At 41.1% G+C, this 15,571-nt stretch overlaps 1 protein-coding gene across 2 annotated transcripts; it reads left to right on the top strand.

Annotated features, from left to right (window-relative positions):
* Positions 1-250: 250 nt before the first annotated feature.
* On the top strand, positions 251-15,003 carry nsun4 (NOP2/Sun RNA methyltransferase 4). Of its 2 annotated transcripts, none has more exons than XM_063065011.1 (7): positions 251-611; positions 920-1,092; positions 1,178-1,635; positions 3,704-3,858; positions 11,525-11,685; positions 13,526-13,650; positions 14,706-15,003. In XM_063065011.1, the coding sequence occupies exons 2-7, from the start codon at positions 991-993 to the stop codon at positions 14,980-14,982; spliced, it is 1,278 nt and encodes a 425-aa protein (XP_062921081.1). In that variant the 5' UTR covers positions 251-611; positions 920-990; the 3' UTR covers positions 14,983-15,003. The 2 variants fall into 2 exon arrangements, with proteins under 2 accessions (XP_062921081.1, XP_062921082.1); XM_063065012.1 differs by having other exon boundaries at positions 591-611; positions 890-1,092.
* Positions 15,004-15,571: the final 568 nt, after the last annotated feature.

Consider the following 15,571-nt stretch of genomic DNA (forward strand, 5'->3'; position numbering starts at 1 on the left):
TGATTTACTTATTTATTAATATTATTATTTTCTCTCTCTGCTATATTGTGTATTGCATCGAACTGCTGCTGCTAAGTAAATAAGTTTCACGTCACATGCCGGTGATAATAAACCTGATTCTGATTCTGATTCTAAATTCTGAACGCTGAACGAAAATGGGGGAAGCGAGCCACGTTTCTGTACAGCAGTCTTGCTCTGAGGTCTTCAAAACAATGTGTCCTGATGAAGGGTCTCGGCCTGAATCTTCAACTCTTTATTCATTTCCATAGATGCTGCTTGACCTGCTGAGTTCCTCCAGCATTTTGTGTGTGTTGCTCTCGATTACCAGAATCTCTTATGTTTAAAACTTGGATTGTTGACTTTGGGGAGATGGAGGCTGAGGTGAGACCTGATGGATGTTTATAAGAGACATAGACAGTAGTAGTTTGTCCAGGTTTGTCCAATATTATGGCAGGTGCCCTCTGTTCCAGGCAGCGTCCTGGTAAACCTCTTTTGCATCCCTCTCCAAAGCCCCGACATCTTTCCAATAACGTGCTGACTACAAGTAAATGCAATGCTGCGGACATGGCCGAACCAGAGTTTTCTGAAGCTGCAACATATTGTTTAGACAAGTAAGTGCAACACCTACAACTTTACCGCCTGATCAATTACCATCAGGGACTGTCATCAACGTAAAGTGTAAACCGGAGTTGTTTTCATTTTATTCCCCCTTTCCCCATGCTGTTTGCGTTGCTTTAAATTTTAAATATATGTGTGTGCGTGTGTGTACATATATAGATATCGCACAAATATATACACACATATACACATAGCATACGTATATGTGTATACACACATTATATATGCATGTATGAACTTCAAGCTAGATCTCTTGTTGGATTTCATTCAGGGAATTCAAAGTTACCGTCTGTCTGTACAGTATTTTTGAAAAGCGGAACGCTTGTGGATGGGACATGTTTCTGACCGGACTGATGTGAGTGGTGCGGTATAATGGCGGTGCTCGGAGGTTGGAGTGTCCGTCTGAAGAGTTTGACCGAGCGTTTGGGTGAATGGCAGCGGCTCCCACGGAGAAACGTTTACAAGAAGAAACGGGTGAGTAGCCGGGGTGAGGTGGAGGGGTGAGCTGCTCTCCGCGGGGAGGTGCCCAAGACTGATTCCTCCTCCTTTCCATCCACAGGCTCCGTCTGGCCCCAGAGTTCCCCGTACCCAGTTGGCGTTGCAGAACTTGGACATGAGCTGCAGCTCTCAGTTCGGCGACCTCTGGCCCTCCATCCGTGTCGGCTTACTCTGCGAGCAGAAATACGGGGCCCTGGTTAACGGCTTCGGTGACGTGGAGGAAGTGATCCGAAAGCTAGAACTGCAGCAGGCCAAAGACTTCGTGTACGACGGCTGGAGCAAATGGACAGAACTGGGGCCAGGCTGCGTTCCTAACACAGACTGTCATCTCCGTGAAATCCAGGATTCACATCAGAGTTTGCAGACATCCCAATCTTATCCTGATCCTTCACTGCCTGTCGGTGACTCGGGACGAGAATCTTCACCTTCCCTGGAATCGAAAACGCGCCTATCCCTTAGCCCAAATCTGAAATGTTTTACATTTCCAAGAGGAGACACCACACGTTTTAAGCCCGCGAGGTATATTAATGACTTGTGGTCCAATTGATGAATGCAACATATTCACCGTAATTTAGTAACTATATCAGATTTATATTGGGATTTTCTACAAACGTTTGTACATTGAAGCCCGCGCGTCCTTGAAAGGTATTTAGTGGGGAAATACATGCTGCTCTCCACCTTTTGTGGTCAGTTAGAAAGTGGAATTATAGAGCTATTCAAGGTATTGCAAGAACTGCTACTCATTCATTAATTCATTCATTCCTCGCTCGCGTACTCTGTGAGATACAGCGCGGAATAGGCCATTTCGGCTCGTTGAGCCGCGTTGCCTAGCAACCCCTGATTTAACCCTAGCCTAATCACAGGACAGTTTACAATGGCCAATTAACCTACCAACCGGTACGCCTTTGGACTGTGGAAGGAAACCGGAGGAAACCCACACATTCCACAGGAGAGACGCACAGATTCCTTACGGATGACTTTGAATTGAACTCCAACCGCTGATGCCCCAAGTTTGCGTTCTATCTGAAAGATGTTCTCTGCCTGGTTTCTTGTTCTGTAGATTTGAGTCAGTTACATTCCCTAAAACTAGGGAGATAATTGATAGTTTTCCAGCCCTAATGTTACATCTCTATCCAAGCTGAATGCTCACAGTCTTGCACTGTGAAACACACTCACCTCTATGTTCTGTGCTCTGTACTGGTCAGAGCAGATGGGCAGATATAAGCTATAAAACATGCACTGATTCAGCTAGCTCTTATGGTTTGTCACTCAATTCACATTCTTTCCTCCATTGTGCATCTAGATTTATTGTTTACTTTCCTTAGAAAAAGATTTTGAAAGACTTTTTAACCTCTCCACCTGCCCCCCCATTCAAGAAGTAGGATTCTAGTCCTGAAGTGTAGGTGTCCTTTGAGCACCTAGCTTACTAATAAATATATAAATCACAGCTGAAGACTTTGACAGATACCTGTACTTACATGCTTCAATAGTTGAGGTCCTAATACATCAGTCATCGAGTTATACATGGAAACAGGCCCTTTGGCTCATGTGCTCCACACTGTTCATGTTGTCTACCTGAGCTACTCCCGTTTGCTTGCCTTTGGCCCATATCCCCCTAAACCTTTCCTGTCCAGGTACTGATCTAAATATCTTCTAAAGGTTATAATTGGTCCTGTCTCTATGGCTTCTTCTGTCAGCTTGTTCCATGTGCCCACACTTCAGTATGGAAAAAGTGCTGGCCAGGTCCCTTCTCTTCTGCCAGCTTAAACATTTGACTTCCAGTTTTGGATTTCCCCATCCTGGGAAGAATGGCCATTCAGTAAATCTATGTTCCTCATGATTTTGTATCCCTCTATAGGGTCACCTTAAACCTCCTATGCTCCAGGGGAAAAAAAGAGTTCTAGCTTATCCATCCACACCTTATAACTGGTCTCTCATGTCCCAGCCACATTCCCATGAACGTTATGTACATTTTTTTATTCAAGCCTTTAAAAGGGACGAGGGGCAACTTCTTCATGCAAAGGGTGATATGCATATGGAATCATCTGCCAGAGAATGTGGTTGAAACAGGTACAATAAAACATTTAAATAACTATGCTATAGGAGGAGTTAGAGGGATATGGACAACTGGGACTGGATTGATGGTCAGCATGGATGAGTTGGGCCAAAGGGCCTGAATTACTCTATGACTTGATATGATTATAAATTAACTAAAACTGGTTCTGTAGCATTAAAACTTTAACACTTCTCAGTCCCAAACATGAATCAGTATCTCTCATTAGAAATGCACTTGTTTTTGAATATCACTCAGTCACTCCCTCAGCTCAGATTAATCTTTTTTTAAGATGTTTCAAAATACAGGTAATGGAGGATAGAATGTCTGATATGGTGCTAGGAAATGATTATAGGGTTTTTGAAACATGGGGAGATGATAAATATAAAGCTGAAAGAAGTAAGTCATGCGAAGCTTTGCATCTATTTTGGAAAAAAATGGAAATGAAATTGTCCTTTCTTCCCCTTTTATAAAGGAGAACCCTTTAAACTTAATGGCATAACATATTTTGCTGTATCTTTTGTTTCATTTCAGGCCAGATAATTTAAGAATGCTGGAATATTATCTAATGGATGCTGCATCACTCCTTCCAGTACTTGTTCTGGACGTTCAGCCAGGTCACACTGTCCTTGATCTTTGTGCAGCACCTGGTGGCAAGACATTGGCATTGTTGCAGACAGAATGCTGTCGTAAGTATTTTAATGGAGGCAGTAGTATTTTTTTTAATGGATGCATACTTGTGTACTTGTACATTGTGTTTTATAGGATTGCTTTTACATTTATATATATAATTTTGTTTTTTATTGTGTTGTTTATACTACATCGGATCTGGAGTAACTAACCATTTCACTCTCCTTTGCACTTGTGTACTGAAGAATGACAATTAACAATCTTGAATCTTGAAGCATTTCCTGTCCTTTCAATGGCATTTGAAAGAAGGAAATCAGTTTGCTTCCCAGGGTAGATTAGTTCTATGAAAATTTTGCAGGAGAAACATTTGCCTACTTGTTACTATTTCTCCTGTTCCAGAAAATACAGGATTTTCTCCTTGTGGTATGACTGTGGTATGGTATGTTGGGAGATTACATGCAAATTGGGTGGCAGCTCTGCAAAGACTTCGGTATGCAAGTTCCCTGCTGATTGTTTGTCACATTAGTTCTCTGATATCACTTGTACTTTAACCTCAGCTCCGGTAAAACTCCGTGTAAGACTGAAGAATCTTTCTTTTGACCGGATGCACTACAGTATTCTGAACTTGACACTGAGTTGAAAAACTTAAGATAACTATCATGCTATTCCTGTTTACTCCTCTAGGTCTATCTTTTCTTAATGTACACCCATTTCATCTCCTTTTATCTTGCAGCATTATGCCCCTTTGTCTTTTAATCAGCCTGAGCATTCCTTCCCTTCCCACTTCAAATGTTTCTGAAGAAGTTCAGGACGCAGGAAACTAGGTGACAGTCATGAAGGGGAAAAGGGTTAAAAAGCCAGTGCAGTCTACACCTGTAGTCATCCCCCTCACTGTTGCATATAGTTGTTATAGTAGGTAATTTTAATATAATTTTGACTGGGATTCCCATACTGTAAAAGGACTAGATGGGTAGAATTTGACAAATATGTTCAAGAAAGTTTCCTTACTCGGTATATAGAAATCACAAGAAGAAAGTGTGAGATACTTGATCTGCTTTTTCTTTTATTAAGTGCAATCGTGAACAGTAGCCAGATCAGAAATGCTGATCAAGTCAACTAGTTCCCAAAGAGAACTCTGATAGGCCAATCAGATGGTTCACTGCTGCTCAGCGACAGAACACAAAAAAATCATATGTACAATTAAGAAACATTAAAAAGTAGTAGAAATACTGGAGTCATGATGATCATTTAGGGCAGGTGACAAAAGATTGTCTAGATGAACACTTTGCATCTAGTGATCACAGTGCCTTTAGTTTCAAAGTAAGTATGCAGAAAGATAGGTCTGGTTCAGGGTTTGAGATACTAAATTGGAGAAAGGCCAATTTTGATGGTATCAGAAAGGGTCTGACAAGTGTGAATTGGGACACTGTTTCCTGGCAAAGGTGTACTTGGTAAGTTGGAACCTTAAAAAGTACAAAACACTGACAGTACAAAGCTTGTAGGTGCTTGTCAGAATAAAAGGTAAAGATAACAGGTATAGGGATCCTTGGTTTTCAAGAGATTGAGGCTTTGTTTAAGAAAAAAGGGTGCTGATGGAGAATAAGAAATAGAAGAGAAGACTTAAAGAAATCAGGAGGGCTAAAAGAAGGCATGAGGTTGCTTTAGCGGACAAAGTGAAGGAGATGGGGATTCTACAGATGTAGTAAGAGCAAAAGAATTACAAGGGACAGAATTGGTCCTCTGGAAGATCAGACCAATAATACATGCATGGAGCCAAAAGAGATGGTGGAGATTTTAAATGATTTTTTTTGCATCTGTATTTAATCCAGAGATGGACACAGAATTTACAGAAGTAAGGCAAATTGGCACCAACTTTATGGACTCTATACAGATTACAGAGGAGGTGTTTGTTGTCTTCAGGCAAATTAGGGTGGATAAATCCCCAGGGCCTGACAAGATGTTCCCTCAGACCTTGCAGGAAGCAAGTGCAGAAACTGCCAGGGCCCTAGCAGAGATATTTAAATCATCCTTAGTGACAGGAGAGATACCAGAGGATTGGAAGATATCCAGTGTTGTTCCCGTTTAAGAAAGGCTCTAAAGATAAACCAGGAAATTATAGGCAGGTGAGTGTGACATCAGTTGTGGGAAAGTTATTGGAAGGTATCCTAAGGGACTGGATATATAAATATATGGATGGACATGGACTGATTAAGGATAGTCAGCATCGCTTCAAGTGTGGTAGTTTGTGTCTAATTTTATATAGAGTTATTCAAAGAAGTTATTGGGAAAGTTGATGAAGACAAGACAATGGATGTTGGCTACATGATCTTTTGCAAGGCATTTGACAAGGTCCAGCATGGGAAGTTGGTCAAAAAGGTTCAGTCGCTTGGCATTCAAGAAGAGGTAGTAAATTTGATTAGACATTGGCTTTATGGGAGAAGCCAGAGTTGTAGTAGATAGTTGCCTCTCTGACTGGAGGCCTTTGACTAGTGGAGTGCTGCAGGGATTGGTACTGGGTCCATTGTTGTTTGTCGTCTATATCAATGATCTGGATGATGATGTAGTTAACTGGATCAGCAAATTTGCAGATGACACCAAGATTGGAAGTGTAGTGGACTGCGAGGAAGACTATCATCGCTTGCAGAGAGATCTGCATCAGCTAGAAAAATGGGCTGAAATATGGCAGATGGAATTTAATGCAGATAAGTGCAAGGTGTTGCCCTTCAGTAGGATCAACCAGGGTAGGTCTTACACAGTGAATGGTAAGGCACTGCAGAATACGATAGAACAAAGGGATCTGGGAATATAGGTCCATAATTCATTGAAAGTCATACATAGATAGGGTCGTAAAGAAAGTTGTTTCACATTGACCTTCATAAATCAGAATATTAAGTACAGGAGATAGGATGTTAAGTTGAAATTGTATAAGACATTGGTGAGACCTAATTTGGAATACTGTGTGCAATTTTGGACACATACCTACAGGAAAGATGTAAATAAGGTGAACGCATACTGAGAACATTTACAAGGATGTTGCTGAGTCTGGAGGACCTGAGGTATAAGGAAAGATTGAATAGGTTAGGACTTTATTCCTTGGAAAGCAGAAGATTGAGAAGAGATTTAATAGACATATACAAAATCTTGTTGGATGATAGATTGAATAAAATGCAAGCAGGCGTTTTTCACTGACGTTAGGTCGGACTACAACCAGAGGTCACGGGTTAAGGGTGAAAGGTGAATTGTTTAAGGGGAACATGAGGGGAAACTTCTTCACTCAGAGAGTCATGATAGTGTGGAATGAGCTGCCAGGGCAGGTGGTGCATGCGAACTCACTTTCAGTGTTTATAAGAGAAGTTAGATTAGGTGCATGGATGGTAGTGGTATGGAGGGCTATGGACCCCATGCAGGTCGTTTTGAATAGTTTAATGGCTCAGCACGGACTAGTTCGCTCAATGGCTTGTTTCTGTGCTGTACTTTTACATGACTCTATGACTATTTGCTTTACCTGAAACATAAAATTATATCAAAGGGTTAATCACCTAAAATATTAATTTTGAATCCTTCTCCACAGGTGCTACTAATTTTTGTCTTTATTATATATGAAATAGCTCAGTTTAAATTTTATCAAACACCTTTGCACTACAAGATCCATTAAATTCAGTATTGAGTGCAGTATTGTTGATTGAGCCTCCTCATTTGATAGAAAATTCCAAATATTTGTAACAGTTATTTATCCATTGCTATGTATCAATTCCACATAAGATCAGCATGCAAAGCAAAGTCTGACGTTGCCCCGTTATCTTGTCTTGCGGGTGGTAGGGATACGTTTACTGAAAACTGAAATGCTGAGGTTGAGTAAACTTCTCTGGAGAGGGAGAGAAAACAAACTACATGCAACTTTATTCTGCTCCTACCTATGGGTGCCAAGCCTGGAAATGTAGAGATACCACCAGTAATAAAATGGTTCTGCTCAGCATCTCTGCTGTGCCTCACCTCTGACAAGCAGTTACCAGTGAATTGACAACACTCCAGAAATTACATATTGTTAAGCTCATTATGATGCCTTGAGGAATTTAAACATATTATGGGCATAGAAGTTTTTTAAACGAGAAAAAATGTGAGCTGAGAAAATAATTGCTACAGGCGGTACCATATTTTGAATAGTGTCATGTTTAATAAAACCAGTAAATGATGAAAGCACTCAACAGTTCTGGCAACATTTGTGGAAAGGAAAACAGTTAACGTTTCAAGTCTGGGTCCTTTCATCAGAGCTGGGAAAGAGAAAACAAATCAGTTTATTTTGTAGAAGAGTTGGAGAAGGGGAATGGATACAATGAAGGAAATATTTCTGATAGGGTAATATTGTAATGTGTCAACTACAGAGCAGAAAAAGGCAATCTGGCCCATTGAGTCTGCTCCACCATTTATTGAGAACATGACAGATCTGGTCGTGGACTCAGCTTCCGCTGCCTTCCTTTTCCCCGTAACCCTTAACTCCCTTGCTATACAAAAATCTATCCAATTGTGTTTTAAATGTATGCCATGAGGTAGCCTCTGCTGCCTCCCTGGGCAGCGAATCCCGCAGGTTTACTACCCTTTTGGAAAAGCAGTTTCTTCTCATCTCTGTCCTAAATATATTCCCCCAAATCTATGTCCCTTAGTCTCACTTTCCTGCCTCTATCTTATCAATCCCTTTCATAATTTTGTATGTCTCTCTAAGATTTCCTCTCATCTGACTTCCAGTGAATATAGTCTAGGCGATTCAATCATAGACTGACCCTCTCATCTCTGGAATCAAACCGGTGAGCCTCCTCTGCATCACCTTCAAAGCCAGCATATTTTCCCTTCAGTGAGGAGAACAGAACTGCACTCAGTACTCCAGGAGCGACCTCACCAGTACTCTGTAAAGTCGCAGCATTACCTCCCTGCTCTTAAATTCAATCCCTCTAGCAATGAAGGCCACCATTTCATTTGCCTTCTTGACAACCATTTTCATCTGAAAACCAACTTTCTGCGATTCATGCATAAGCACTCCCAAATACCTCTGCTGAACAGCATGCCACAGTCTTTCACCTTTTAAATAATAATCTGATCTTCTGTTTTTCCTTCCTCACATTTATCAATGTTGTACTCCATCTGTCAGACACTTGCCCACTCACTGAACTTATTTATATCTCTCTGCAGACTCTCCACATCCTCTGCACAGTATGCTTTTCCACTCAAATCAGTGTCATCAGCAAACTTAGATACCCTGCACGTAGTACTCTTTTCCAAGCTGTCACTGTATATTGTGAACAGCTGCAGGCTCAGCACTGAACCCTGCAGCACTCTGCCAACCAGAGATACACCCATTTATCTCAACTTTCTGCCTTCTTTTGGTTAATCAGTCTTCTGTCCATGCATCAAACACCTCTGAAAAACCAAATAAACAACATCCACCTGTCCACATTATCCACTGTGCTCATTATATCCTCAAGGAGCTCTTGTAATTTTGATAAACAGGACCTGTCCTTCATGAGTCCGTGCTGTGTCTGCCTGATGGAACCACTTCTATCCAGCTATCTCGCTATTTCTTGATGATAGCTTCAAACATTTTTCCGACAACAGGCGTTAAACCAAATGCCAATAGTGTCACCTCACCTGGAAGGACTGTCAAGAGTTTCTCTCCCTGAATGGTAGTGAGAGAGGAGGTGTAAGGGCAGCTGTAGCACTTGTTCTGCTTGCAAGGATAAGTGCCAGGAGGTAAATCAGTCGGGAGGGATGAATGGACAAGGGGGTTGAGTAGGGAGCAATTCCTGCTGAAAGCAGGAAGTGAGGGAAAGGGAAAGGGAAAGATGTGTACCTGGAAGGACTGCTTGGGGCCCTGAATGGTAGTGAGAGGAGGTGTAGAGACAGGTGTGTGCCTTTTGGGGTGATATACTGTGTCCAGTGCTCCCGGTGTTATCGGTGAGACCCAACGTAGATTGGGAGACCACTTCACCAAGCACCTACGGTCCGTCCGCCAGAAGAAGAGGGATCTCCCAGTAGCATCCATTTTAGTTCCACTTCCCATTCCCATTCTGATATGTCCATCCATGGCCTCCTCTCCCAAGTCGCAATGAGGCCATACTCATTGGCCTCATTGGAGGAACAACACATTGTATTCTGTCTGCGTAGCCTCCGACATGATGACATGAACATCGGTTTCTTGAACTTCTGGTAATGGCCTTCCCCCCCCCCCCACCCCTTTTCCCTCTCTCACCTCATCTTCTTGCCTGTCCATCTCCACCCTCTGGTGCTGCTCCCTCCTTTTCTTTCTTCCATGACCTTCTGTCCTCTCCTATTAGATTGCCCCTTCTCCAGCCATGTATCTCTTTCACCAATCTAATTCCTAGCTCTTTACTTCACCCCTTCCCCTTCTGGTTTCACCTATCACCTTGTGTTTTCCCTCCCCTCCCCCCACCTTTTAAATCTACTCCTCAGCTTTTTTTCTCCAGGCCCGCTGAAGGGTCTCAGCGGAAAACATCCACCGTACTGTTTTCCATAGATGCTGGCTGGCCTGCATTTTGTGTGTGTTGCTTAGATTTCTAGCATCTGCAGATTTTCTTGTTTCCTCCAGAAATTTGTCTTTTGCTAACGACCAAGGAGGTCATGTTGCTCTATCCATGAGAAGGGATGAGAGCAGAGGTGCAGGAAATAGGGTAGGGTGAGATAGGGTCTAGTGCTCTGTTCTCAATGGAAGCTACAGTTCAGGAAGAAAGAAGAAATTACAGATACATAAGTGAAATATTTCTTCGTCGGAATAAGTGCAACCGAGATGGGGTGGGGGGGGGGGGAGGAAGGAAAAATAGAATAGAGTCCTTACTCCAGTGGTACAAAGTATAGTCAGGAACAGTGGACGTCCGTGAGTTAGCATAAATGTTGATGGCTAGCCTATCCCCTGAAGTGGAGAAACAGCAATCCAAAAAGGGAAAAGTTAAGAGATGCACCATGTAAAGAAGAGAGTAGGGTGAAAATTGGCAGCAAAATTGGTGAAATTTTTGAGATCTGCAAGAGTGCAGTCATTGATATACTGCAGAAAGCCTTAGGAGAGTGGACCTGAGTTAGATAATGTCAGGACCCATAGATATACTTTGATCTGGAGAAAGTGAGTGAATAGTTGAAGGAGGAGTTGACCAATGTTCTGATAAGTTCAGCTTGGAAAGAGAGTGTGTTAGAGGAAAATAGGTTAGGTCTTTGTTCAAGAAAGAAGTGTCCCTTAGATTTTCCTGATGTGGGATGAAGATCTAGAGGGACTGCACAGTTAGGATCAGGAAATTACATTTGTAGATGCCATTGACTAGACAAAGGGGATACAAAGGATCATAAATATTTGAAAAATGGACTGGATTAGGACATTAGGATGGGATCACGGTTGGAAGCAATATGTTCTGTGGGGCAAAAGCAGGCTGAATTGGCTGGACAGTTCTGTTTGTAGCTGTTAAACAGAAGGTAGAAGTAGATTGTGTGATGTTAGGCACTGCAAGGCTGGAAGCTGCAAAAGGGAAGAATTTCTGAGGAAATGAGGTCCATGACTGGGAAACAGTCACCAGATGTGCAATAGTGTGGTCAAGGAGGTATAAAGATGTGCATCAGAGCTGGCATTTAGCTACTGTATAATCAAGGTCAGATTTTCAGTAACTGCTCTTCCATTAATATTCATCTTCTTAATGTTTAATGTTGCTTTTGTTCTTGTCTTTTGGATAGGACATCTTGCTGTCAACGATATATCCTTATCTCGTGTAAATAGGTTACGTAAAATTCTTCGGAATTACATCCCAAAGAATCTTTGTGTAGGAGACAGACTACGTATCACGTCATTGGATGGCAGGCTCTGGGGAGAAATAGAGAGGGAAACTTTTGACAGGGTGAGTACATTAGTATGCGGCAAGAGGCATTGTGGCTAAAGAAAAGAAAGCTCTTCAATTGCAATTATTAAAGGGCCCTGAATTGCTTTGCTTTAAGCCTTATAACTAGGAGCAAGGTTTTCATAAAAGTTATTACTATAAAGAAATAGTTTGATTTCCATTACATTTAAGAGATTTTGCTCTTGATGCTGGTTTGCTCTTTATTACGTCTGAGTTAAGGTTTTGTCGTACTTCTTGATTATCTAACAGAGGTTAGGTAAAGCATTTTTAAAATGAAGCCGTGCAAAAAAAGATGTTTATACCTATTGAAGCCATTGCTTACTTGATCCATTTAAGGAATGAACCACATGCTTGGAGCAGAGGAGTTTCAGAGCTTGTTCTCCTAAACAGAGAGCAAGGTTTGATCAATCTAAGCGCCAGGCTGATTTGGAAAGGTCAGGTGGAACGTGGTGACGGGGTCCAGGCCCAGAGCCTGTTGAAGCGACAGGGCCTGGGTCTTAGACTGAGGAATGACCCAATGTTTGGACAATTTAAATGCCAGGCCAGGTGGATTGAAAAAGCAGTGTGTCGGGACTGGAGGCGAGGATCGGGCTGGTTCTGCTCGCTGGTCTGTGATGTTTTCTCCACTCTTTGCTGCACTGATGCTGAGGTTGTGGGCCTGTTCTGGGCTTCATGGCTGCAAGCTTTGCTATGTGATGAACTGAAGCTGAGGTTGTAGGCCTGCTCTGGCTTCATGTCTGTGGACTCACTTTTTTTTCTCTGAATGTTTACTTTCATTGTTTGCACGATTTGCTTTCTTTTTTCTCTCTGTGCATTGGGTGTTGGACTTTTTTGAATGTTATTTGCAAAGAAGCAAATGTTAGCCAATTTGCAGTACCATGTGCCATATTTCCTCACAATATAGAAGGTGGCCTTTATGGCCCTTTGAATCTATGCTGGTTTGCAGACAATCACATTCTCCACTAATTTTTCCTGTAACCTGTTCTCCCCACATTCCCAGCATCTCTTCCTAGATTCTACCATTCACCTAAACAATAAGGATAACTTATAGTGGCCAATTAACCTGGCAATCTATTTGAACAAAGGAGAATGAGAGTTATAAATAAATAAATAGACAGTTTTGTTTGGTATAATTCCTCAACATATTCACGGTATTTCTATATCTGACCAATATGTAATTGCATTTGTTACATTATTGGCCAGAAGGGCTATTTTATTAAAATGGAAAGATGCCTCTGCTCCCACTTTCATACAATGGTTCTCTCAGGTGATGTTATGTCTTAGTTTGTAAAAAATTAGAAGTCGAACTTTTGATCCTAAATTTGACTTTGAGAAAAGGTGGGGCTCTTTTGCCCGTTATTATCATTTGACTTGAGTTAATTAAGATGGTCCTTTTCTGATGCTTGGTTATATGAATTTGGTTGGCGGTTTGATGTCTTTTTTTTATGGAAGCTTGTATGGCACATAGCTTTGGGTTTGTGCTCCAAATGGGTTGTTTTTTTCCCCTTTTTTTTAGTTATTAGGGGTTTTTCTCTGTTTTAGTTAGTAGGGGTTCTTTTTTTCCTTCTTTCCTTTTTTCCATAAAAACAAAGCTTTAATACTTTGTTTTTTGATTATTATTGATATACTGTTTAGCCTGGTTGATAGTTTAACTTTTACTCTACCTTTGGATATGTTATCTTCATTATTTTGATGTATTTTTTTCTGTTGTTGATTTTCAATAATAATTAATAAAAAGATTTAAAAGAATGAGAGTTTGGTGAAAATGTATTTTCATCCACCCAAACTTTCCTGAAAAGTTTGTGAATAATCAAGTTGTTTGTATTAATTGTCTTTATAGGTGTTAGTTGATGCTCCCTGCACAACTGATAGACATTCTGTACTTGAGGAAGACAACAATATCTTTAGCCGGATGCGGCTCAAGGAACGACAAATGCTCCCTCTGTTACAGACCCAGCTACTGGTGTGAGTATTTTAATGGTTTTGTTCTGTGTGCTACTAATACGCATGGCCACCACTCCCTCCCCAACCCATTCTCCCGAGCACCCTCAATATTGCAACACTTCCATGCTGCTGCATCTCTGTGTGACCTTGCTGTGGTGGTATGTTGCTTGTCCAATCTAAAATGGTCAGGAGCAGGTTATCAAAAGTGAGAGATTATGTATATATTATTAGATGTGAGTATGATGTTCACTTAAAATGAGAGATGGAATATAGGGACAGCAGAACAAGGAAATTAAAAAACACAAAAAAGTGTAAAAGTTAAATAAACAGTAGATCATTGAACTGGAATGTTGTTTCTGTTTCACTTTCCACAGATGCTGCTTAAGTTGTTAAGTATTTCTGGCCTGCTTTACTATTTCCAACATCTCTACAATTACACTTTCATAGCAGGGAAAGTTAGCTTATTTTAGAAATCATTCTAGTTATATCCCTGAATTTGGTTTCTGCAGGAATTATAGAATTAGGTATTTGTTTTCCCTCCAGGTTGGGCAGAGTTAAGGGAAGTCAGCTGGGTCTTTTTTCCCCCCTCTGTTGATTATCCAGTATTATCAAATAGTAAGTGCTTGTGAGAACTTCTGGAGCTGAAGTTAGTATTTGGTATGCCATAATGCTTTGGCTTTTTCCATCCATCCATGCCCACTCATTGTCCATTGCATCTTCTGTTGCCATCCTGATGGAAGCTCTGCCCTATTCTTGCCCCCGTCCCAACTCTACTTGTAGTTTTTATACTGTTGTCACTCCTGCTATTTAATTATATCCTACTCTCCACTTAAGTATGCTACAGATTGATTTATTTTCCTTTTCTGAATATGATTGTGTCCCCCACCCCCAGTTGTTTACCCTCCAATCTCACCCACAAAATAACTTTGCCCCTTGTTCCTTGTTACGTGCATTTTCTTTGTATATCAATCCAGTTCCAGGCATAGGTCTACAGTCGATTCTCAATTTTTCTTCCATATCAACATATCAAGACAAAAATATTGCAAGAGAATTTATTGTTGAATTTTCTTTCTCAGTTCTGCCATTCTTGCTACAAAGCCTGGCGGATCGGTTGTGTACTCAACGTGTAGCTTGTCCCAGTTGCAAAATGAGCACGTGGTGGAGAGAGCAGTACAAGTGGCAGAGATTGAACATGGTATGGAGTTGCGTGTGGAGGACCTGAGTGATATTCGGACACTTTACAAAGAGACGTTTAATTTCTATGACCATTGTAGAGTTGGTGAGCTAGTTCTTCCATATCTTACTGCAAATTACGGGCCAATGTATTTCTGTAAACTGCACAAAATACATTAAAAGTGTGTATTTTTTTAACTCTTAGATGACTTATTGATTTCATTTTTTGTCTAGTAATGCAACTGGAATTTTGTTTGCTGTTTCCCTGTTCATGAGACTTATCGTTTGATTTTTTTTTTGCAAGTTAGTACTTTCCTCTTCACTGTAAAGGTTATTAGTTCAGAAAGTGAACATGTGAAATAATTCTGGGTAGAGCCAAGTTGCACCTCAGGACACAGGATGTTATCCATGGGCTTTCAAACAAATGGTGATGCAGGAGGCATCATTAAACAAGAAATTAAAAATGCATGTAGCAAAGGTGCTACAGTAAATGTTGGTCTTCAAGTCAGCTATGATACCTGGGGTATGCATGGGATGTTTTTTTAAGACTAGTTTGTATGCTGGGTAGCTAACCTAGGAACAGACTACTCTTGATTGGGTATTTTGCAATGAGCAAGGGTTAGTTGAAAGTGAGAAGCGAAAGCAATTACTTACTAGTGATGAATGGCACTGAGAGCCAATAAATCCCAGGACCTGATCATTTGCATTACGAAAGTTGTAGCTATGAAAATAGCCATGATGACATTGACGACCTCTCTCTAATCCAGTG

The sequence above is a fragment of the Mobula hypostoma genome, chromosome 12 (assembly GCF_963921235.1).
Source record: "Mobula hypostoma chromosome 12, sMobHyp1.1, whole genome shotgun sequence".
Taxonomy (NCBI): Eukaryota; Metazoa; Chordata; class Chondrichthyes; order Myliobatiformes; family Myliobatidae; genus Mobula; species Mobula hypostoma.